General features: G+C 45.5%; 2 protein-coding genes across 2 annotated transcripts; both read right to left on the bottom strand.

Moving 5' to 3' along the window:
- Positions 1–11,713: 11,713 nt before the first annotated feature.
- Positions 11,714–14,934, bottom strand: LOC124688826 (transmembrane protein 53-like). Its single transcript, XM_047222453.1, has 6 exons — positions 14,865–14,934; positions 14,280–14,391; positions 13,263–14,028; positions 13,064–13,169; positions 12,640–12,839; positions 11,714–12,181 (listed from the first exon to the last, which is right to left on the bottom strand). Exons 3-6 carry the CDS (start codon positions 13,940–13,942, stop codon positions 11,896–11,898), a joined length of 1,272 nt encoding a protein of 423 aa, XP_047078409.1. The 5' UTR covers positions 13,943–14,028; positions 14,280–14,391; positions 14,865–14,934; the 3' UTR covers positions 11,714–11,895.
- A 3,589-nt stretch (positions 14,935–18,523) lies between these two features.
- Positions 18,524–23,770, bottom strand: LOC124688827 (ribonucleoside-diphosphate reductase large subunit-like). Its single transcript, XM_047222454.1, has 17 exons — positions 23,543–23,770; positions 23,355–23,416; positions 23,185–23,272; positions 22,510–22,773; positions 22,184–22,424; positions 22,037–22,113; positions 21,695–21,865; positions 21,526–21,618; positions 21,293–21,442; positions 21,115–21,201; positions 20,870–21,034; positions 20,673–20,792; positions 19,643–19,845; positions 19,414–19,563; positions 19,182–19,329; positions 18,964–19,047; positions 18,524–18,843 (listed from the first exon to the last, which is right to left on the bottom strand). Exons 1-17 carry the CDS (start codon positions 23,768–23,770, stop codon positions 18,742–18,744), a joined length of 2,433 nt encoding a protein of 810 aa, XP_047078410.1. The 3' UTR covers positions 18,524–18,741.
- Positions 23,771–24,526: the final 756 nt, after the last annotated feature.

Consider the following 24,526-nt stretch of genomic DNA (forward strand, 5'->3'; position numbering starts at 1 on the left):
GATTCGGGGTTATCCTCGACGGATGTAATCAAAAGTTGTGGCACAAGAGTACAACCTCGCGCAGTGTTAAACCTATTCGAATAGCCGTGTCCACGGTTACGGACGATTGGAAAGGCCATACTTGTTCCGTTATCAGAATTTTTGATCTTAAAAAGGAATGGTGAATTGAAAGGTGATTTGAGTTTGAATCATAACCGAGTTGTGGGAATGACACTAATGTTCCCACTTGAGTTAGTCTAGCAAATGATAAGTCTTTACCGATGTTTTAATGAACTAAACTTGGCTTTCCGCAACTAAACCTAGAGCTTAGTACCCCGTGAATACACCACTTACTCAATTACTTTAGTATTAGTTTGCGAGTACTTTAAAGTACTCATGGCTTTGCCCCGGCTATTCAAATGCCGTACTTTGAGGAGGAGCAACAAGATCCGGATGACGGACAGCAAGATGTCTACGATAACTAGGCTCGTCTCCGAACATCAAGCGTTGCTCGTGGGACGGATAGTCCACTACTACTACGCTTCCGCTACTTATGTGTGTTGTTGAACAATCTATTTGTGTAATATTGGATCATGTGATCCGTGGTTGTAAGACAAGTATGTGTTGTAATAAATGATGACTCTGAACTACTTACTATTATGTCTCGCAAAAACAATCTTCCTGGGATTGCGATGTATGATATAATGGGCATCTGAACTTAAAAATCCGGGTGTTGACAAGTTGGTATCAGAGCCATTGTTTGACCTTAGGAGACCCTAGTTAGAATGGACGTTTGACAAACTTAGTTTCTAACTTAAATGGAATAGTTATGAAAAATACACTCATACCCTTACCTTTGAGATCCGTTTATAGCAAGCATATACTGTTATTTTGTAAGTTAAAATTTTGAACACTTTCACTACTCTAACTTACTCATCAATCCTTCTTCAGATGGAGCCCATCATCCCGACGGAGCCTTTCGTTGAGACCCAGGTGTACGACCTGGCCAACGGAGGGGACCTCATCTTTGAGAGGGACCTTGTTGCCCTCGCAGAGTTTCTCGGACGCACATCGCCGGTGTTCTACGGGGGAAAGGTCACGGACCAGCCCGGGGGACAACTCCAGTGGGTGATCATGGCTAACATCCCCGGGAAGCCGGAGTCACCCATGTTCCGCCAGATCCAGTTCTCTCTCCGAGAGAACACTTGGCTCGACGGACTGGCACGCGCTCTTCAGGAGGCCCTCGCACGTCTGTGTGGGCAAAACTCGCTGGCCATCGAGGGGGAGCGCTTCGCACACTTTGCGAGGCACACCTCTCTCGGGGTTCCCATCACCCCCGCCATTCCACCCCGTGCTAAGGCACCACGTGGACCATATGGACTACATGCTGTTCGAGACTCAAGTCAAGCTGGACAACTCCCGCGCATACGCCAACCACACCTACCTTCAGCTGGACCAGCATGCGGAGACCATCAAGTTCCTCGCCAAGGAGCGAAGGGAGCTTCGCCAGCTGGTCACGAAGAGGGACTCCACCATCCACCGCCTCCGCGCCCGGATCGCCACCCTGAAGGAGACTGTCGCCACCCATGCGGAACAGCTCCAGGCACTGGAAGAGGAAGGCGAGGGAGAAGACATCCAAGGGGATGGCTACTCCTACGTGAGCAACGACAACGACTACGAGGAGGAGGAAGATGGAGATCTGGACTTCCACCGCCGCTCGCCGCCGGGATGGACACCACCTTCCCGATCCGCATCGATGGAGAGTAGTTCCCCCTTCCTATGAGCACATGCGTAGTATGAGTTGTATCGGTCCTTTGTATTACCCCCCTGTATCGTAGATGGTTGAAAGGGTTCTTCAAACCCTCCGATTCGTTGGCTTGTAATGTTTGCTACTTCCATGACTATGTTTGAATGTGTAATATTATAACCATTAGTTTCATCATATGAATCAAGTTTTAAACTTTGTGAAATTGCATTCAAAATAAGCCATAGAAATTTCCCTCTCATCTCATAATCCCTATCACTGTTCAGATGGCCCCTCCAGCCCGCAACATGACGCAAGAGGCAATGATGCAGATGTTGCAACAGATGATGGCCGATAGAGAAGTTGAGAGAGCCGAACGGCAAGCCAACTTAGCGGCACTTCAACAGATTGCCCAGGGTAATCAAGGCCACGGAAACCACGACCATCCAGGGTCAAAGTTGAAGAACTTCCAGAACACCAATCCACCGGTGTTTAGCAAAACAGAGGAGCCTCTCGACGCTGACGATTGGCTCCAAACCATGGAGAATAACCTTGAGGTTGCCGGAGTGGAAGAGAACGAGAGAGTACTATTTGCCACCCACTATCTAGCTGGACCTGCCCGTGCTTGGTGGACAAGTGCCCGCGCATTGAATGCGGGGCAAATGATGACTTGGGCAGATTTCAAGCTCAAGTTTAGCAAGTATCATGTGCCACCGGGTTTGATTAAGAAGATGAGGGATGAATTCAGAGAGTTGAAGCAAGGTCGCCTCACCGTGGTAGAATACCGCGACAGATTCCTCACTCTGTCAAGGTACGCCCCGGACGAGACGGACACCACCGAGAAGAGGAAGGAAAGATTCTTGAATGGTCTGCATGATGAGATGCAGACGGTACTGGTCAACATCCCTTTTGCTGACCTCGAAGCTCTTGTGGACTCCGCCATCCAAATGGAAGGGAAGCTCAACCAGGCCAATGAAAACCGCAAGCGCAGAATGATGCATCAGAGTGGGCCCAGCAATACCCCCAGGTATCGCCCCAGCTCAAGCGGAGGCTTCGCCCCCAGAAACAACAAGCCACCTATGCAGCACCCACGTTCGGGTTATCCGAACCGGAGTGGAGGAAACCCAAGGCCAGGAGGCCACCCCAGCAACAGCAACTACAACAACAACAACTTCAACCGCGCTCCACCTCGAGCCCCCAACCACCATAACAACACCTCCAACACTGCTCCGCGGACTGGAAGCAACGCGGTTCCCGTCACCCCCAAGGACAAGTCCACCATCACCTGTTACGAGTGCGGAGTGGTAGGGCACTACTCCAACGAGTGCCCCAAGAGACTCGCCAAGACTGCCGCCAACACCTCCGGCCCTGCTCAGCAACAACGGCGTGTCGCCAACAACAAGAAGTTCACCCCCAACAACCCGAACAACCGTAGCGGCCGCCTCTTTCACATGAGTGCGGAAGAAGCTCAGGAAGCCCCAGATGTGGTGCTGGGTATGTTCTATGTTAACTCAATACCCGCAAGAGTGTTGTTTGATTCGGGAGCATCGCATTCGTTTGTTACTGAGGATTTTGCATGCACTAGTAAGATTCAACCTATCAGTTTGAAGCATGTCGTGATAGTTCAAATACCTGGTTCAACAACTAAAGCTAGAAAAATTTGCAAAGATGTGCCAATCATAATCCAAGAAATAGAATTTTATGCAAATCTGATTGTTCTGGGAACACAAGGCTTGGAAGTAGTCCTGGGAATGGACTGGATGTCGAAACATCATGGGTTAATTGATTGTGCCAAGAAGGCCATCACCATGACTAGTAGCACCGGAAGATTAGTTGAGCACATATCCGAAAGGCTGCCCAGAAAGTTTACTTGCAACCAGAGTTTAGCCAAACCCACCTTGGAACAGATCAGGGTCGTTTGTCGATATCCTGATGTGTTTCCTGATGATCTACCCGGTATGCCCCCAGATCGGGATATCGAGTTTATTATCGAGTTGATCCCTGGAACCGGACCTATAGCCCAGAGAGCCTATAGTATGAACCCAGCAGAACTAGTGGAACTGAAGAAGCAATTGGATGATATGCTTTTCAAAGGTCTGATTCGACCAAGTGCGTCGCCTTGGAGGTCACCGGTTTTGTTTGTGGACAAGAAGGATGGTGCAAATCGTTTATGTACGGATTACCGTAAGCTTAACGATGTCACCATCAAGAACAAGTATCCTTTACCAAAGATAGAAGAACTGTTTGATCAATTGACGGGTGCCAAAGTGTTCTCGAAGATTGATTTGAGGACAAGTTACCACCCAACTTAAGATTCGAGCCACCGATATCCCCAAAACTGCCTTCACCACCCGATATGGATTGTATGAGTACAATGTCATGTCATTTGGATTAACCAATGCCCCCGCTTATTTCATGAATCTCATGAATAAGATCTTTATGAACTTTCTGGATAAGTTTGTCGTTGTTTTCATCGACGACATCCTTATCTACTCCAAGTCCGAGGAAGAGCATGAGCATCACCTGGAAGTTGTCTTGGATACCCTTCGGGAGCATCAGTTGTACGCCAAGTTTAGCAAGTGTGAGTTCTGGTTAAAGGAAGTAGGATTCTTGGGTCATATCTTGTCCGCCGGAGGAATTGCCGTTGACCCCTCGAAGATCAAGACTGTTGAAGAATGGAAAGCCCCAACCACTCAGACCGAAGTCCGTGCTTTTCTTGGATTGGCGGGATATTACCGCCGATTCGTTGAAGGATTTTCGAGCATAGCAAGACCGATGACACAACTGTTGAAGAAAGATAGGAAATTTGAATGGACAGCCAAGTGTGAGGAGAGTTTTCAACAACTCAAGCTTAGATTGACCACAGCCCCAATACCGATCATGCCGGACATCACCAAGCCCTTCGACGTCTATTGTGATGCATCCAAGATTGGTCTTGGATGTGTGTTGATGCAAGAAGGCAAAGTGATATCGTATCTGTCAAGACAGCTAAAGCAGCATGAGCAGAACTATCCAACCCATGATTTAGAACTAGCAGCCGTGGTTTTAGCACTGAAAGTTTGGCGTCATTACCTCATGGGTAATCGATGCGAGATTTACTCAGATCACAAAAGCCTGAAATATATCTTCACGCAGAAGGAGCTGAACATGAGACAGCGCAGATGGATAGAGCTAATCAAGGATTACGACATGGAAATCCACTACCACCCCGGCAAGGCCAATGTGGTAGCGGATGCTCTGAGTAGACTGCCGTGCCGCTTGAACTCCATGTTAGCGAGTGAGCAACCCACTGTTTCAAGAGTTTGAACAGCTTTAGACTCGAACTTGTTAGTGAGGGATATCTCGCCAGCATTGAACTCCAACCCACCCTGATTAGTCAGATCAAGGAAGCTCAGAAAGGAAATGCTAGTATTGACGGAATCAAGGGCCAAATAGTTGCGGGAAAGGCACCGGGATTCACTGTTGATGAAGAAGAAGTGCTATGGTACAACGGACGCCTTTGTGTTCCATCAGATTCAGAGTTAAAACAAGTCATACTGAAAGAAGCCCACGACACCCTATACTCCATTCATCCCGGAGGAACCAAGATGTACCAAGATTTGAAAGAGCGATTTTGGTGGCATGGAATGAAGAGAGAAATTGGAAGCTACATCGCCAGATGTGACATCTGTCAACGAGTCAAGGCAGAACATCAACGCCCCACCGGATTGTTGCAACCCCTATAGATTCCCGAATGGAAGTGGGATTCTGTCGGAATGGACTTCATCACCGGACTGCCCAAATCCAGTAAAGGAAATGATTCTATCTGGGTAGTGGTCGACAGGTTCACCAAAGTCGCCCACTTCATCCCCGTCAAGACCACCTATCAAGGACCAAGACTAGCAGAGCTATATATCTCCCGGATAGTCAGCCTGCACGGAACACCGAAGTCGATAGTATCCGATAGGGGATCCCAATTCACCTCCAGTATTCCGGCGAAAGTACATGAAGGACTCGGCACTCGGCTGAATCTCAGCACGACCTATCACCCGCAGACGGATGGACAGACTCGAACGAGTCAACCGTATACTAGAAGATATGTTGAGAGCTTGTGTACTAGAGTATGGATCCAAGTGGGAGGACCGCTATGCCGTACGCAGAATTCTCGTACAACAACAGCTATCAAGCCGCTTGCGAGATGGGCCCCTTTGAAGCCCTGTACGGAAGGAAATGCCGTACCCCCCTGAATTGGTCGGAAGTCGGAGAGAGTCAAGTCTTTGGACCAGATATTCTCCATGAAGCAGAAGAGAAGGTTCACAAGATCCACGAGTACCTCAAGACAGCCCAATCAAGACAAAAGAGTTACGCCGACAAGAGACGCCGAGAGATGACCTTCGAGATCGGAGATTTCGTATATCTCAAAGTGTCCCCCCTTAAAGGAATGCAAAGATTCCAGCTTAGAGGAAAGCTTGCACCCCGATATGTCGGACCCTTCAAAGTCCTGAGTCGCCGAGGAGAGGTGTCTTATCAACTGGAGTTACCAGAAGAAATGGCAGCGGTGCACAATGTGTTTCACATCTCGTTACTCCGGAAATGCTTAGAAGTACCGGAAGCAACAGAAGTCTTCAAGAACATCGATCATCGAGCGGTGGATATAATCTCAGACTTGACCTATCGCGAAGTGCCGATTCGCATACTGGAAGAAGCTTTCAGAACTACCCGCACCAGGAGTATCAAGTTTCTGAAGATCCAATGGAGTAACCACACCGAGGAAGAAGCCACCTGGGAGAGAGAGGACTTCATGAAGACGGAGTACCCAGACCTCTTTAGTACCTAGTTTTCTTTAAGATCTCGGGACGAGATCTTTTGTAAGGGGGAAGGGTTTGTAACATCCCAAGTTTCAATAATAAAGGTCAAGAAAGAAAATTTCCAAATCTCAAATTTTGCAATTTACAAAAACTTTTTCTATGCATATAGTGCCACATATAGTTTCATGCATTTGAATGATTCTCTTTTGTGCAATTGCCATGATGAGTGTTAGTATGATTAACAATAGTTAATTGAACCCTAACAAAGATCATCAAACCCTAAATTGAGGAGAAAAGAAGAAAATGGGAAAAACCCATAATTCACTTACATACACCTTATACCAAATTGCAAATCCTCACCCTAGGCCATATTTGATTGCTCTATGGTTTCTAAAACTCATATATAACTAAAACAAACACAAATGCACCAAAGAAACCCAATTCAAAGCAAAGGAAAATTCAAAATTTAACTACATATGATAATGGTCATATGTGACAAAAATATTTTCTTCCCTACTTTGCACCACTTTATTTCTTGAAACCTAAACTAAACTTGGTCAACCAAAGCCATGTCATCCAAGACCATGTCAAGGTGAGTACTTTTCATGTTGACCACCATGGCTAGAGTTGACTAGGTTGACCAGAATTAAATTGCCAAAAGGGGATCTGAGAAGAAAAATAAGATTACCCCAAATTTGAAACTTTGCATTTCAACTTCAAATTGAACCCCACCACCACCAAAATGACCTATATGTAATTTGTTTGAGATCCACCAAAGAGATTTTTGAAATTCAAAATTTGAGTTCATGCGGCCATTGTGTCGAACACGTGGCAGGCATATTTTCAGAATTAGGTTACACTCTATTACCCTCTCGGTTTCTTCCCTAAACCCCTTTAACTCGTGATCATTACACTCTCCTACATCCCCCGCATCATCCCGAGTACCTGCCTTGGTCGATTAAAGTGAGAGAAGGGGGAAAAGAAACCCTAAAATAAGCATGCCGTGGCCATGCCGGCCACCTTTGGCCACCATCTCTCTCGGCCTCCCTCTCTCCTCAAATCCTTGTCCCTGGAGCATCTACCCCCGCACAAGGATGATGACCATGCACGGCCGAGCCTCGCGCACGCACAGCATTGGCCAGGAGAGCCACGTCCAAAACCTTGCCAGTGCACGCCAGGGCACGCGGTGAGCGCGCACTGGGCGCGCCAGTACGTCGCGCGCTCGAGCAGCCTACGCCTCCCGTGCAAAGCCTACCGCTGCGTCGAGCACCGCCTCTGCGCCCTCTAGCCACTAGACATGATCGATCGACTGCGGCCGCCTCGTCACCGTCGTCCTCGCCGGCGAAGTACCGCGGGTATTGCCGCACTCATCGCACGCGCCCGAGCCATCCTTTCACCCTTTCGCTGCGCCAGCTACTCCTCGAGCATCGCCAGGACGACGCCTACAAGATGCTGTCCTCGCCTTGCCCTTTCGAGCGCCGGAGCAGCCGCGCCATGGCCGTTCCTCCACAGCACCCCACGGCCACACCCGCCTGCTATAAATAGAGGAGTTCCGCGCTCAACTTCTTCACACCATCTGCTCGCCTCTCCTCACTGATCACTCTCCCCACCTCAATTTAACACCGCACCACCGGAGCTGCTCCAATCGCAAGACGAAGGCCGCCGGAGACCTGAGATCGACGCCGTTGATCCACGCCGCCCCAGGCCTCGCCACTGCTTCCAGGAGCTTCAGCACCCTCGACAACGCCACCTCGTCCTCACCAGAACCCCGCGGGAACGCCGGTAGGCCCTCCGACCCCCTAGACTCGCCGCCAGTAACTCGCCTCTCGTCGGGGAAGACGACGCCTGCTGGCCGTCGATCTCCCATCTAATCGAACGCCCCTCGCTCACCCATACCGGTTCGGGGTTTAAGTGACGCTGACAGGTGGAGCCACCTCGTCAGGCGGCCCACGCGCACTGCTGCGTTGCTGGGCCGTAACGGTTCGTTTGAATCCTGGGCCCGTAGGCTTTTCCCGCGCGGCCCAGTTAATCCAAAATCTGTTTAAATCAAAATTTCTCAAATGCTTGCAGATGCCAAATTCAAATTTGAATAGTTTGAAATCTACCAAACCAAATTTAGCAAACTTTATACCGTTGGAAAGCCCATGAAATTATGTAACAAATTCCACTGGTCCCATCCCCAATTTCGAAGTAGAATTAATCTGCCAAAAATAACAAAACAGGTATTTCTGCAGATTCAAACATTATTTAAAAATCAACCAAGATTGATATTGAGTTGATTCCAACTCTCATAATTCACAAATGATGTACTCTAATTGATTATGCAATAATATAGCCAGATTGTTTGCATGATCATGGACTAGATCAAAATAGTGGCTATGGAGCCATTTCTAGTCCATTTCAAACTTAAAATTTTAAATTCTATAATTAGTATGAGAGCTCCTCTCTCATTTAAATCTTGATCTTGAGTAATATAAGAAGAGGAAATGACCTAGGGTTAAGAAGCCTCTGATTGTATTTACTTCAAGATTTTAAATCATTTAAATGCTAAGTTTAAAATGGCATAAGGTGTGTCACCTTATTTAAATTGTTTTCTCTCATAATAGATATGAAATGTTGACCAGGGTCAACCTATATTTCATACCTTATTATTATGAGTGAGAATTAAATCTTGAAAGAATACAATAAGGAGAAATTAGTTTCTCTCCAAAGGATTAAATAACAATTCAAATGAAAACTTATAAATGAGGGGAAATTATTTCTCTCTTAAATAAGAATGAACCAAGTAATCCACCATGCTTGAATTTTGTGATAATAGTATTAATGGAGTGAACTCTTTGGTGTGCTTTAGTTTAGTATCCAAGTTTGGTTTGGTGTTTATACCTCGTATTCGTATATAGACGCTAGTACGGAAGAATACCAAGAGGAGGAGGAGACCAACTACCAAGGAGAGGAAGACCACTTTGACCAATACCAACAAGGCAAGCTAACCCTTGCTAAACACAAGTGCTTAGCTCTACAAGAGCAAAGGCACCCTCACACTCTACTTTCATATATTACCTATCCCATGTCTTTACCTACTCTTACTTTTGCTTATTTATTTCAAAGTACTTTTTGATTTATGATTTTCTTTTTGGTCTAGAGGAGAACAATACTTGGAGTAGTTTTAGCACAACTCAAAGCTAGATAGCACCCCTCATATAGTTGCTAGTGCTAATCAATTAAAATTGACTACTCTACATGGGAACTTGGTGAAGTGAAATGACTTGGGTTGAATAAAAGTTGATGGTGAATTTGACCAAGAGAAGATGGTGATTTTTGATAAAACCGATGATTGGGTTTGAATGCGATACCCTTCCAATTATACAAGTACCCCCACAATACCTGATTATGGGTAGGGCTTAACTAGAAGCTTGTGTATTTTAGTATGGGTTCCCTCTAAACAAACATCATAGGGGTTACGCCGAGGCTGCCTCCGTATATGAGAAATGATGTGAAAATGAGGTGAATGTACGACCCAAGCCCTGTGCAGTTCCCGGGTTAACAGTTGGTTTTCACCGGGAGGCCAAGCTCATGGGGAGAGGTGCCTATACTAGTATATATAAGTGAAAGGTTATGGTTGATGATCCGCGTACTGAGTTACGATGATTCGGGGTTATCCTCGACGGATGTAATCAAAAGTTGTGGCACAAGAGTACAACCTCTGCAGAGTGTTAAACCTATTCGAATAGCCGTGTCCACGGTTACGGACGATTGGAAAGGCCATACTTGTTCCGTTATCAGAATTTTTGATCTTAAAAAGGAATGGTGAATTGAAAGGTGATTTGAGTTTGAATCATAACTGAGTTGTGGGAATGACACTAATATTCCCACTTGAGTTAGTCTAGCAAATGATAAGTCTTTACTGATGTTTTAATGAACTAAACTTGGCTTTCCGCAACTAAACCTAGAGCTTAGTACCCCGTGAATACACCACTTACTCAATTACTTTAGTATTAGTTTGCGAGTACTTTAAAGTACTCATGGCTTTGCCCTGGCTATTCAAATGCCAGACTTTGAGGAGGAGCAACAGTATCCGGATGACGGACAGCAAGATGTCTACGATAACTAGGCTCGTCTCCGAACATCAAGCGTTGCCTGTGGGACAGATAGTCCACTACTACTACGCTTCCGCTACTTATGTGTGTTGTTGAACAATCTATTTGTGTAATATTGGATCATGTGATCCGTGGTTGTAAGACAAGTATGTGTTGTAATAAATGATGACTCTGAACTACTTACTATTATGTCTCGCAAAAATAATCTTCCTGGGATTGCGATGTATGATATAATGGGCATCTGGACTTAAAAATCCGGGTGTTGACAATGGCCTACTCGTAAAGAGTAAAGACGAAGCAAAACGGAGCTTAACATGTGAGCTTCAAAATTCATCTGCCTCCCTTCGTGATTTGAAACCCAGCTTCACCCTTCCTTGAGCTCTGAGCTTTATCTTCCTCCGGCAGAGAACTGACTCAAACTGAATACTGATGGTGCTTTTCTTGCATCGTTACGCGCCAGCCATACTTGGTAGAACAGCCCAATTTCGTTTTCTTTGAATCCAGCCTGCTAAAACTTTCCAATAGCCAGTCATGTTTACCATAGATGATTATTTGACAGGTCCTTCCCTCACTTCCGAGCCACCTCAAGCGCCGAGAGGGACTTGCTCATGGCCAGATCGAGCTCTATCTCCCCATCGATCTCGGAGAACCGTGAGCTGTTGGTTGAGGGAGGCGTCGGTGACAAGCACCACGGCGCCAGGGTCATGCATCATCATCCATCAAAAGTCCTTATCATAAAAATAGGCACTATGATCTCAGTTTACAATTTTGTTTATCCATAATAATTCAGAAAATTAAGAGCACCAGAAATAGCTCAACATCCTTTTAGCATAACAGAAGAACAAAAGCTTAATCAATTGCCACGAAAACTATGCGGAATCAAAGCAAGAACCTCAAACAGAGACACAGTAACTATCCATTAGAGTATTCACAAAGAACAGCAGGTCTCTCATCCAGGCAAATGAATAATTTGTGTAATGGAACGAACAACAAGTTGTCAACATACAATAACTAGTCATTAGAGTATTCACAAAGAAACAGCAGGTCTCTCATCCAGACAAATGAATGATTTGTGCAATGGAACGGACAGCAAGTCGTCAGTCAGCAAGCCACAATTTTGTTTTGCTTCCCTCTCTCAAGTTTTGTACAGTTGTGCCTCCTAAATGTAACCCACGAGTGAAAAAAAAAAGAATAAATCGGGTCAGATGTATAATCAATTGTCATATAATCCTGGTACATTGTAATGGATAACCAGGAACAAATTTGTTCATACTGCTGCACGAACATCCTATGGCAGAGATGAAGACGACTCGTCCGCCTGACGGGTCAGCACACAGTCCTCCAAGAACTTGGTCAACTCAGAGGTGTAGAGACCCGGATTGCTTCGGTAGTGGTCGACGTGAGGAGACGACACGAAGTCACACGACCTCACCTCACACCCCGCTTTTCGTTGGCTCTCCACGAATGACTCCACTGACTTTGCGGGGATGACCCGGTCGGCAGAGCTGTATATGTACAGCTGGGGGCAGTTTGGTTGGTTCGAGGACAAAATCTCCATAACACCGGATAGCCTCCTGTAAAAAAACAAGATTGTTGGTGAACTAAACCATGTAGTCATTTCACTGCATTTAGGATTAGGATCTATAGCATTGGTGTGCTATTTCAATAGTAGATAGTTTTTTTTCTTTATCACTGTCAGGGGCAGAAATACTGGCGTAATCACCAGTAACATGATGAAGCCTGCTGTCAACACGTAGAGATATGTTGATCAACCGAACCATGTCATAGTTTAGTGCATCTACTCTACAATAGGTATTTTATTATATTTGGTTACAAAGACAGTTACATCATGAGCTATGGCATGATATAATCAATGATGACCAGAGTAATTATGCAAGCGCAAATCAAACATTGAACTCATATATACAAGTCAGAGGCCACGCCTCACATTTACAAACAGAAACATTGAAAAGGCATGGAGAATAGGACTGAAAATGCAAATCACTCATGCATATGTGAATGGGATACATACCTATTTATGGCTGGATAGTTCAGAACAACATCAAAAAACTTCTCCAATGCAGATAGTAGAACGGCCTCGGTTGCTGCTGGCTTCAGATCTCTTTGAGACTCCACAACTAGGACGTCAGACCTTGTATCGTTTGATATAGCTCCTTTTGTTGCTACGCTGTGTTTCTTCATGATAGCCGCCGAGAAACCTAGAGCCCAAACCTGAGCTCAGGAAAAAACACAAAATTTTGTAACTATGTTTAGGTTCCAACAAACCTTTTTTCTACGTGATATGCGAGAAAAAAATGACAGGGGAATATATGAGTAAACGATAGCAAATATGATATACATTTTTCTGATAAACAATGAAATTTGGATGTGGAGAAATAACAAAGTAAACCATAACCATTTAATTACGTTCACCTAAGGTTAGCTACATTTTTTACCTGAGAATCAGGGACAGCAACAGGCGCTGAATCGACTATGGAACCCTTAATTTTGTGCACTGCGGAAGGATCTTGCCGCTGCAAGTTCTCCAGGATCACACCATAGCTGCAACAAACACATAAAGGACTCATAAGCTTAAGAAAACCAAAGGTTACAGTTAATTCTTGCTGTGATAAATCCAAAAGAAGGTGCACATACCAAAGCCAGCCGGTGTTACTGAAAGTGTGGAAGACTATCTTCTTCCCGTCCTCCTCCCTGACCCAATCGGCGAGATGTTCAGAGAGCATCTCGACATTCTTCTCAGCCTTCCCTCTGACATTATAGCTGACGATGTCAGACATGGGCAGCGTGAACGTGACAGCATGGAACCCCCTGGAGGTGTACCACTCAGCATATCTCTTGAGATGCTTCTGCTTCGAGCCCAGCCATCCAAGCAGAACCACCACGGTCTGCGACCTGTCATCAGATGAGCCACTGCGCCCCCCAGGGTGTGGCAGATGCCAGCGGTAAAGAGTATCCGTCGACAAGGATGGGACAGCGGCCGTCGCGCCCTCGGCCTTGGTGAACCTCGCGTACTGGTACACCATGTTGATGACCGGCAGGGACGCGACAGGCGCCTTCGCGGCTAGGTCAAACGCAGCCTGGTGGTGGTTGCGTGGGAAGAACTGTAGCCCGGACAGCGCCGAGGTTGAAGGCAGAGGCGGTGCAGATTCTGGTTTGGTGGATGGAGGAAGGGGCATGACGGTGCCGGCATTGGTGTCGACAAGCATGTGGTGGTGGGATAGCCTGGCGGGCAGTTCGATGGAGGTGACCGCAGCGAAGGCAGCGACCGCCATGGCGGAGAGGGGTCGATGGAGGGGTGCCGAGAAGAAGGCCATAACTGCCTGACTTTCAGTAACCAGGTTCTGCCAATGAGGAGGAGCTTCTTTCTGCTACTATTTATTCGCCCTCCCCTGCCCTGAGTCTTGAGAAGAAGAGAAACAACAGCAAGAATAGAGTTTCAGATGTCAGTCCTTGCACGTGGTTTGCATAAATTGAATTGAACTGAATTCAACTGCAGAATACATAGAAAACATGTGTGCCACGACATTTGTGTGTCCCAATTCACCTAACGAACCCAGACCATGTGAGGTCCATATGGCCTAGTACACGTCTTTGTCAGGGTCAATACATGTACTGTTATATAACAAGATTAGGAATTTGTTTGTTGCTTACCTGGTCGAATCGATCTCCTGCCTGGAATTGGAGTAGGACTGGGCTGGCTGTCAAAGTTGAATTGACAGCCGAGCCCTGTGGACGGCGGAGGTCGCCGGCTACCTTGCTCCTCCTGCATACATGATGTGGAGGTTTAATTTGACCAGTCTTTTTCGTGAGATACACTTGCGAAAGAGAAAACAAAAGGAAGCTTTTTTTCTTTATTTTTTAAAAAATGCGAGGAATGGAGGGAGCGTGATTGGTGACGGCGATCTGCGTACGCAGACTTCTAATTGCGGCAGCCTTGCAAGGTCGGGGAAACACGCTTTCTTGCTCCGCCATTGCAGGAGTATGCGGAGAACAGGGAGAAAGAGAGGAACAGATTATCCTGAATCCGTTCCAAGAAAGCTGGAAGAAAGAGGACTTTGGGAAGAAGAAAAGGAGCAGGGAAAGAAGAACGGAAAATTAAGCGGTGTGGCTGAACCAATCGAGCAATAAGAGGGCGGGGAATCTGGAATGAGGACAAGAGGAAGGGGGGAATAAATCCACATAGCAAGCAAGAACCCAAACCAAATAAGAACGAGAGAGGAGGAGGCGAGAGCGTACCAGGCAAGGATAGTAGGAATCTGATGAGGAAATCCGTCGCGGTCGAGATATGGAGCAATCCTGCCAGGAGGAGGAGGGAGATAAAAATAGGCCTGGCCGGAGATCGAATCGAATTCGGAAATTGGGGGAGGCGGGCGACGGCGCCGACCGTCGCTGCCCATCCGACCCGACCTCACCCGCTCTCGAATTCGGAAATTGAGCGAAGCTGGTCCAAGTTGGTGCCTTGGTGGGAGTATTTTCTTTCCTCCTAGATTCGACTCTCTCCCTAGTATGGGGTATATAGTCCAATATACTAAAAATAAACCCTCTTGTTAATTTTATTTTATTGTGATAAGTGAGTGTTACTCTTTCAAAAAGAATATTTCAAAAAATAAAAATTAGTATTAATTTAATTCTTAAAGAATTAAATAATCGTGAAATTTGTGCATGTACACCACCACACGAGATGCGCACACACTTCACATGTTTCTAGATGACGGAGAGCATACGGAGAGGCACTCTTAGGGCATTTTTTTAAATAAAAAGAATATATTAATATCAAAAGATATCAATTACACTCAGTCTCTGTAATAACGCCACACCCTAGTGGCAATACGGATGTACACGGCTAAAAAAGAGTAAAGAAAACTAAAAAATAAAAGTCCCGCTACAACCTTTTAGACCTAGCAACAGCAATACAACCACCATCGTGACAACACATGAAGTACAGACTCTCCAAAAGCGAGACCTCCAAGAAGGGAACAGTGCATCAGCGTCGTCGTCGCTCGACCAAAGGCCTTAGGTTTTCACCCTGAAGATAGTCCTCACTCTCAAAATAATGTCTCCAACAAGATAACTGCCAGGCATAATCAGTTAAGGACAGACCTTGGGTTTTCACCCTGAGAGGTAAGACTCTGAACTTCCCTTGTGCTGCCGCCCCCACATGCATACCACTCCACCAAATCCTCCATGGCTACCGACGGAGAGCCTCAGGCCCCGGCCAAGTAGTCGTGCCGCCCGGCTTCCTCCACCGGCGCTTCATCACCTTCCATGGAATGCCGCCGCGGAAACCCTCTTCTCCCCCTCATCTATTCGACGGAGGGGTGCCGCCACCACCGCTAGAGCTGGGTCGGGGCCGAGACCTTGGCTGGGGCACGGGAAACGGGGCAGAGGCCAGGGCCGCAGCGGCGGCTGAGGGGTGACGGTCGAAGGGCGGCTGTGGGGCGCTGTGTTGGGGAAGCCTCCGCCGCCGCCCGGGAGGGGCCGGGAGAGGAGGGCGGGCTGGTTAGGGCATCATCAATGCATATGGTAAAACCTGAATCTAGGACCCAAGTCTCGTTCGTTTAATCTCGAACAGGCAGGGATCGGTCTGGATCGTGACCTAATCCCGGATGTCCATCCTGCGATAATTTTTTTAAGCCTAGTGAAACCTAGGACTTCATTTACGCATAAGAGGGATTAGAGCCCGGCCCATCTCGTCCAATTCCTTCTCGTTTGGTCTGGAAAAAAATCTCACCAACCGGCTTGTGGAAAAATATCCTCACCACGAGAGGGGATGAACTGGGATTGGTCTGACATGGACTGGGTGATGGAAGTAGGTCAACCATGTCCCTGCATGGATTGGTTTTATGCATGGATTCAATCCCAACAAAATAATGAGGCCTTACTAGGCCATAAGTAAACTAGTTGCACCATGATGTATTTAGCCAGAGGAAGGAAACCCCAGGCTCCCATGTCGCTCCCATGTGGGCGACCCAAGGGTAATCCAAACCCTACCTTAACCTCCTCCTCCAGCTCTCTTTCTCTCTCTCCCCTCGGTTGTTTTCTAATAGGAAAAGCAAGACCGCTTCGTTTTTTATGTTTTTGTTGACTACAAACTAGAATGTTATATTAATATGAAACAAAAAAATTATCTAGAAAATAGATTAAAACATAACAAAAAAATGTACAAGTATCTTGAAATAGATTTTCGTTCCGCTGTATTTATTTATATATAGCAACGAGGGCGTACAAGTCCAAAAAAATATGTTCAGTTAGAGTTGAGAGCGTGTCAATATTAAACGAGCCTGCGGCACCATTTTCCGGCACGTGTTACACGTGAGCTTTGTGCAGGGACAATGAGGCGTGAGTCCCTCAAGAAATTAATTAAAGTTAAGACACCAAAAATAGTGTCCACTCTACTAATATTCCTATGTGGTTTTATTAAATTTTGAACCGTGTGCCATTGGACATTCCATGGACGATACGAATAAAATGGTGAGCAAAAGGTAGCTCGGAAATTTGGTAAGAATATGCCATGCTTTATTCTCTGCCTCATTTTGCTAGCACGTGGACCTGGCCACGAAACTATCAGAGGAGCAAAAGCATAGCTAAATTAGTTGTGTTCATGAGCAAAAATACCACGGAACGCACCCAGTTTCACAAAAATTGAAAAAAAATGCTACTTAAAATAAAATTTTGCATGTACATATTTATCTTGATACATACTCGTGTAAGCTTTCACGGAAAAAATATGATTGCATATGGCCTACACGAAAGTCACAAAACATCTAAGTGACAGTATAATGATTGGATTTATACTGTTCAAATAATTAGAAATTTCAATTTCTCATTTTTGTGTAGGTCACATACAATCATAGTTTTCCGTGAAACATTACACGACTAAGTGTCAAGATAATATATACATGCGCGCATTTTTCAAATTTTTCTAAAACTTTGAAATAGCAGTTTTTTTTTTAATTTTTCATAATCGAGTGTTGTGCACCCAGGTCCACCGAATCCGTTGATTAAACAACCTAAGTCCTGTAGCGTTGTAGTTTTGGCGAGTGGCAACCAGTAATATACAATCAGCCAATTTTGTTAAGGAGTGGATTTGCAGAGTCTACATTTTAACTTCTGTCATTTTCTAGCTATTGTTAGAGCATCTTCAGAAGAGGAGAAATTCACTTCTAAATTGTAGTTTTTAGGAGAGGAGAGAAAAATATATTGATGGTTTGCAATGCTCTTTCACAACAAAAGAAGTAAAATAGTTCCCTAAATTCGATTTGGCGACAAACACAACTGCTTCATGAAAGAACCTATCATTGCAATTACAATCTTGACTAAGATCACAGTTGCACCAAATGCATATCGAAGGCAAATTTCTTTCTTTATAGCATATCTTTCTATTATCCTCATCTTCAACCTTTTTTCATTCACGTCCTTCTTGTACTCATCAACAATGTTGGCAATTTACAAATCCAATTGCATCTTTTCCATTTTATTGTATACTTATCATCTTCAATGTTGTCATGAACTCCTCCATCTTAACGCACCTTCTCATGAGCTAGCTCAAGCTCATCTTCCACCTTTTGATTCAAATCTTCCAAGATAATCTAGTCTTCTTGACAATGCTTCAACAAGGACTTCCAACCACAAGCACCACATGTCTCACACGTAGAATACTAGAATTACAAAAAAATCAAACCAAATTGGTTTAATTTGGGAAAAAAGTACCAACATGTGATTCGTAGCAAGCCACGGTGGTAAAACCAGGTGGCGGTGCTGTCCATGCTCACGGACCCCTTGGCTCAGAATCACACCAAAAGTGTCCAAGAAAAATCTGGAAATAAAATGCAATCCATGGAACCCCTTGGCTACTGCCAATTCAATAGATTTAGAATACTAGGGACTATTCAGATAAAAATTGTTCCATGCAAATATTATACATTAATTAGATATAGGTGATATACAAGCACGATGCCCAACTGCCTATGCATGAGCGCACAACGGTTGCTTTGATCCAGAGTTCATCATGCCGAGGCAGCTTACAGCTATCGAGATAATCAGACCGAACAACAAGCCAGCGGAAAGTAATTGTATGGGTCAGCATAGCACGTCACAAGGGCAAACGGCAAATCTAACTTCCACAGGCCAGGCAGTCCTCCCGATTGTTCAAGGAGCAGGTCACCTGTGCCATTTTCGCCTCCAGATCCTCTTCCTCCTCGGCAAGCTTCTTATCCTGCACATTTGTTGTTACTCATGGTAAGAATGATGACTTGGCAGTTGAGCAAAAAATCGCTGTAAAATCTGCAGTTCATCAAAGCACCCAAAAAGGGACTGGGGTAAGTTGTCTTATCACCTTGAGAAGACTAGTATCCACTGTGAATTTGATCGCATCAGCAGCAGCTCGCGTCCTCAGGTAATACATCCCAGTTTTCAGGCCCTAGCACATGACAGGAAAAAAAATGTTATGTTTCTGTTGATGCACTTGTGCTTTCTGGGAAATCAGGAACCTAAACATGTCACTAATTGCTGAACTTCTCAGTAAAACTACAGAACGGTAGAGCCAAGGCAAACCTTTGACCAAGCGTGGAAGTGCAGGGAAGTCAGCTTCCCAGAGCTTGCTTGATCCATGTGGATATTGAGGCTCTGGCTTTGATCAATATAGCAGCCACGGTCGACAGCCATGTCAACAACAGTTTTCTGCTTGATCTCCCAAACAGTCCTGGTTCAATGATATAGAAAAGTTCAGATATGCATAAACTGACACCTTTAAAACTGAAGCATGAGATGATCATATTTCACATACTTGTAAATTGCTTTTAGATCATCTGGGATCTCAGTGATCTTTTGGACAGAGCCATCCTGATAGATAATATTGTTCTTCAGAACAGGAGACCACACACCCATCTCGGTCAAATCATGGAGGAGATGCTTGTTCACTACAACAAACTCACCACTGCCAAGGGAAAACCAAGTATGTCATCTAACCATTATAATTTCAACAGCTCAGCGCTACAAGGAGCAGATATACAAACCTTAGAACTCTTCGACTGTAAATGTTTGACGTGTATGGTTCAAAGCACTCGTTGTTGCCAAGAATTTGACTAGTAGAAGCAGTGGGCATTGGAGCAACAAGAAGAGAGTTCCTTAATCCAACTTTGGAAATCATCCCCCTTACAGCTGGCCAGTCCCATCTGTCCGATGGCACTACATTCCACATATCAGGTTGAAGAATGCCCTGCACAGGTGTATGGACAAGAACCTTAGAAATAGGATTTGGCTATTAAAATCCTAAAGAGGAACAAAACGGTCTGATGATTGTACATCCATAACTCTAAGAGTGCCATTAAAAACAATTCGAGAAAGAATACCAATATCTGAATACAATTATTACACTAGAGATACGGATACTGCAAATTTGCAGTTAGTGGTTAATTATGATCAATGGTTTGATGGGGACAGAAGTAGTGGGAAGGGCCTATCTCACAGGTAAATTTGTTGTGGAGTTTTTCATAGTTGATAAGTAAATCATGCTAAAATCTGATATCTCCATAAATACTTTGTTGCTGATGGTGAGCAAGGAATATTTTATTGTTTTCTACCATCAGTAAATTTTGTATGTGAAATTATGCATAGTTGTACAAATCATGCCATATATTCAGCACAAATGACAGGCATATTACACACATCAGACAAACCATGCTGACTGTGCTCCCGGCATAAGTTTCACAAGGACCTTTTGCAGCAATTTCACCTGTTTAACTATGCACTAGCACTAGCACAAACTCTCAGTTAAGTGGTTAATTAATCTCAATAGTTGATGGGAACAGGCAGTATGGGGAAGGGCCTATCTCATGGGTACAGTTGTTGAGTTCTTTATAGTTGATAAGTAGATCATGCTACAATCTCATATCTCCTTAAATACCTAGCCACTGATGGTGAGAAAAAAATGATTTTATTGTTTTCTACCATCAGTTAAATATTTCTATGTGAAATGCATGGTTCAACATAATCACACGAGATATCAGCACAGATAACAGGCATATTTACAGATATCAGACAAACCTTGCTGGTAGGGCTCCCAACATAAGTTTCATAAGGACCTTCATTTGCGGCAATCTCAGCAGAAGCTTTCAAAGAATGGTAATAGATAGTCTCAAAGATATCCTTGTTTAACTGCTGGGCCTGATAAACAATTACATTATAATGTGTATCAGCAAAGCACAAAATGATAGCACCACTTTTGTTAGCTTGGGATGTACCTCTGGTGAATCGAATGGCATGCCAAGTAAAATAAAAGTGTCTGCTAGGCCTTGAACACCTATTCCAATTGGCCTGTGCCTCATGTTTGACCTCCTTGCTGTCTCAACAGGGTAATAATTAATATCAATTATTTTGTTGAGATTCCATGTCACAAGTGAAGTAATCTGTCATACACGAAAAATATGTTAGTAGCAATCAGGCTAATGGGACAGAATCATACAGTGTTAAGATGAGCCAAGCAAACCTCAGCTAGTTTATCAAAGTCAAAGTATCTGTTTTTTGATCCACTGCTACCAACAAGCTTAGCTGGATGTGACTCTATAGGAACACCCTGAAACATCAAGCATATGGTGGCATGTTATACACGCAAGTTAATGGACTATACCAACTGACCAATGAATTCAGTAGGAATCAGCACGTACATTTTCCCTTACAAAACGTGGTAGAGCAATTGATGCAAGATTGCAAACAGCAGTTTCAGTGGGACTCGTGAACTCAATTATCTCTGTACACAAGTTTGAAGACTTAATTGTGCCCAGATTCTGCTGATTACTTTTCCTATTGCAAGAGTCCTGCACATCATTAAGTATTTTCAAAGACAGGCCATTGGATATTTCAGTGGGAAAAGGCATGCGTTGATAGAATTGCAAAATACCTTATAAAGCATATATGGTGTTCCAGTTTCTATCTGTGCCTTCAAAATGTCAAACCAGAGAGACTGTGCTGACACAATCTTCTTTGCCTTACCCTGAAATTTTGTAGCTAGGTTAATAGATATTCTTTAGTTACTTAAAATAAATATGTATATCCAGCATTCAACCTACTTCTCTTTCATATTTCTTGTACAGATTATTAAACTCATCTCCCCAGCAATCAGCCAAACCTGGAGCCTCACTGGGACAAAACAGCGACCACTGCTCGTTACTTTGCACCCTTTCCATGAATAAATCAGGAATCCAGAGAGCATAGAAAAGATCCCTGGCACGATTCTCCTCCTGTAGATTGTACATATTGAGGCTGAGATAAATGGTATTAAGATAATAGCACAGCTCATATTCTTACAGCTTAGAAGTGGTGATCAAATGCCAAAAGGTAAATCCAAGCAGGTAATCAGTTTCTAGAGTCTCTACCCAAAATTGTGTTACTTAGTATTCAAGAGTGTTTACCTTTCCATGGTTCTTCCTTAGATCAAGGAACTCAAAAATATCAGCATGCCAAGGCTCCAAGTATATAGCAAATGCACCTGTAAATTAAAAGTCCATAAGTAACCCTTATGAATCACATAAAACTTCTGACTAACTGATGCTACTTACCTTTTCTCTTGCCTCCACCTTGATCAACATAACGTGCAGTATCATTGAAAACACGTAGCATGGGGACAATTCCATTGGAAGTTCCATTTGTTCCTCGAATGTAACTGCCAGTAGCACGAACATTGTGAATTGAGACACCGATTCCTCCAGCAGATTTGCTTATGGAAGCACATTCGGAGAGAGTATCATAGATTCCCTCAATACTATCGTCTTTCATGCAGATAAGAAAGCAGCTACTTAACTGCATCACAAAGAATAGGAAAATAAGTATACAGCTCGAGAATCAGGAATGAAATCTTGTATAGTAGATGGTAGTGGTGCAGTACTTGAGGCCTTGGAGTGCCAGCATTGAAAAGGGTTGGGGAAGCATGAGTAAACCAGCGCTGGGACATCATGTGGTACGTTTTGACAGCAGAGTCAATGTCATCCTTGTGTATCCCAACAGAAACTCTCATCAACATATGCTGTGGCCTTTCCACAACCTTTCCACCAACTTTCAACAGATAAGACCTCTCGAGCGTCTTGAAACCGAAGTAATCGTAGTCAAAGTCTCTATCATAAATTATCTCACTGTCCAAGCGAGTAGCGTTCTGAAATTGATACAGTAGCCAGAAATTCCGTAAGTAACATTGTATATCAATGAACAGCACATATAATATGCATCTGACGAATCTCATTCCACAACTCAGGAAATAATGGAATAATAGAGTAGTAGATTATGTAGAAAGTCATTAACAAACTAAGATGAGTGAACCAGTAAACAAAGCATTGCATATTGAAACACTACACATGAACAACCAGCTACCTTGTGTCGGTTTAACCAGAACAGCTAACTATGTCACAACTGCGCCAGAGTGCCAGGTGATCATGTTTAGCATCTCACATCTTAGCTATAACCGTCTTAAGTACGATATGCACTCAACAGACACGACTTATCTAAAGGGATGAATAACACATGTTCCCACAAAGGACAAGGTTCGCAACCAGCATCTAAGCCGCACCTTCATGATGATCTCGTAGACATCGTCAGCGATGAGGGGAGACATCAATCCAGACCTCTCGTTGACATGTGTATACATGACCTTCACACTGCACCCAGAAATCAACACAGCCACGTCACAACACAGATCATCACAATTTTGTTACAGGGGAAAAAAACAGATCCACGTACGTCTCCGAGAAGGACTTCATGGTGTTCTTGTGCAGGTTGGAGACCGCGATCCTGGCCGCGAGCTGCGCGTCGCAGAGGAACGGGGAAACAAAAAATCAGGTGATGGTGATCAAGCACAGTCAGGGAGCCGAGAGGCTCAGGGGGGGAGAGGAGGAGACGTGGGGGGGGGGGGGGCGGGAGGGGGTTACCGAGGCGTAGTCGGGGTGGGAGGCGGTGAGGGCGGCGGCAGTCTCGGCGGCGAGCTCGTCGAGCTGGCTGGTGGTGACGCCCTTGTAGACGCCGGCGCAGACCTTCTGGGCGACGAGGACGGGGTCGCAGTGGTCCTGGCTGAGGCCGTAGCTGAGCTTCTTGAGCCGCGCCGTGATCTTGTCGAAGTGGACGGCCTCCTGCCGCCCGTCGCGCTTCACCACGTACATCTCCGCCGAGCGCGTCCGGGCGGGCCTTCCGTCGAACAGGTCACGGGCACGGAGCGCGGCGGCGGTGGGAAGGTGGTGTTCGGGAATTGCGGGATGGGGAGGCGGCGCGCGGCGAGGGATTCGGAACGGCGTCGAGTCGAGGGATCGCCGCGTGCGGATTGATTTCGAAAGAAAATTAGAAGAGAAGTGGTATATGGTGGGAGGTTGGGGGAACCGCGCGCGATTTGGAGGAAAAGCGCGGGAGTGGCGAAATGTTTTCGCGCGCGCGCGATTCTATCCTGGGTGGAGTGGTTGGCCGCTCGCGTGAACGCTTATCTTCGAACGGGCCCGGCGTCAGCCCCTGGGTGAGCCCACGGCTCAGTCAAAAGGCGGTGGAGCACTAAAAACCGCCGGTTTTCGCCGTCGCCTTCTCGCCTGCCACGGCCACTTCCCCTTTTACGCGCACCACCGCCGTCGAGACCGTGCCGCCACCATTGCCCCCAGCGCAAATCCTCTGGTTTTCGTGGGCGTGCGCGCCCACCCGAGCGGCTCGTTCTACACGGAGATTCACGGTGGCGGCGAACGCCTCATCCTTGGCACCTTTGCCACCGTGGAGCAGGCAGCGCGCGTCTACGATGCGGCGGCATGGCACCTCAAGTGAAACCGCCAGCAGCTCAATTACAAGGATTGCACCTCGCTCGAGGAGACGGAGTTCTTGGCCGGCTTCGAGAACCTCGTCACCGCCAAGCAGCGCCGCCTCGCCATTGCGGAGGCGGA

This window comes from Lolium rigidum, chromosome 2 (genome assembly GCF_022539505.1).
Source record: "Lolium rigidum isolate FL_2022 chromosome 2, APGP_CSIRO_Lrig_0.1, whole genome shotgun sequence".
NCBI lineage: Eukaryota > Viridiplantae > Streptophyta > Magnoliopsida > Poales > Poaceae > Lolium > Lolium rigidum.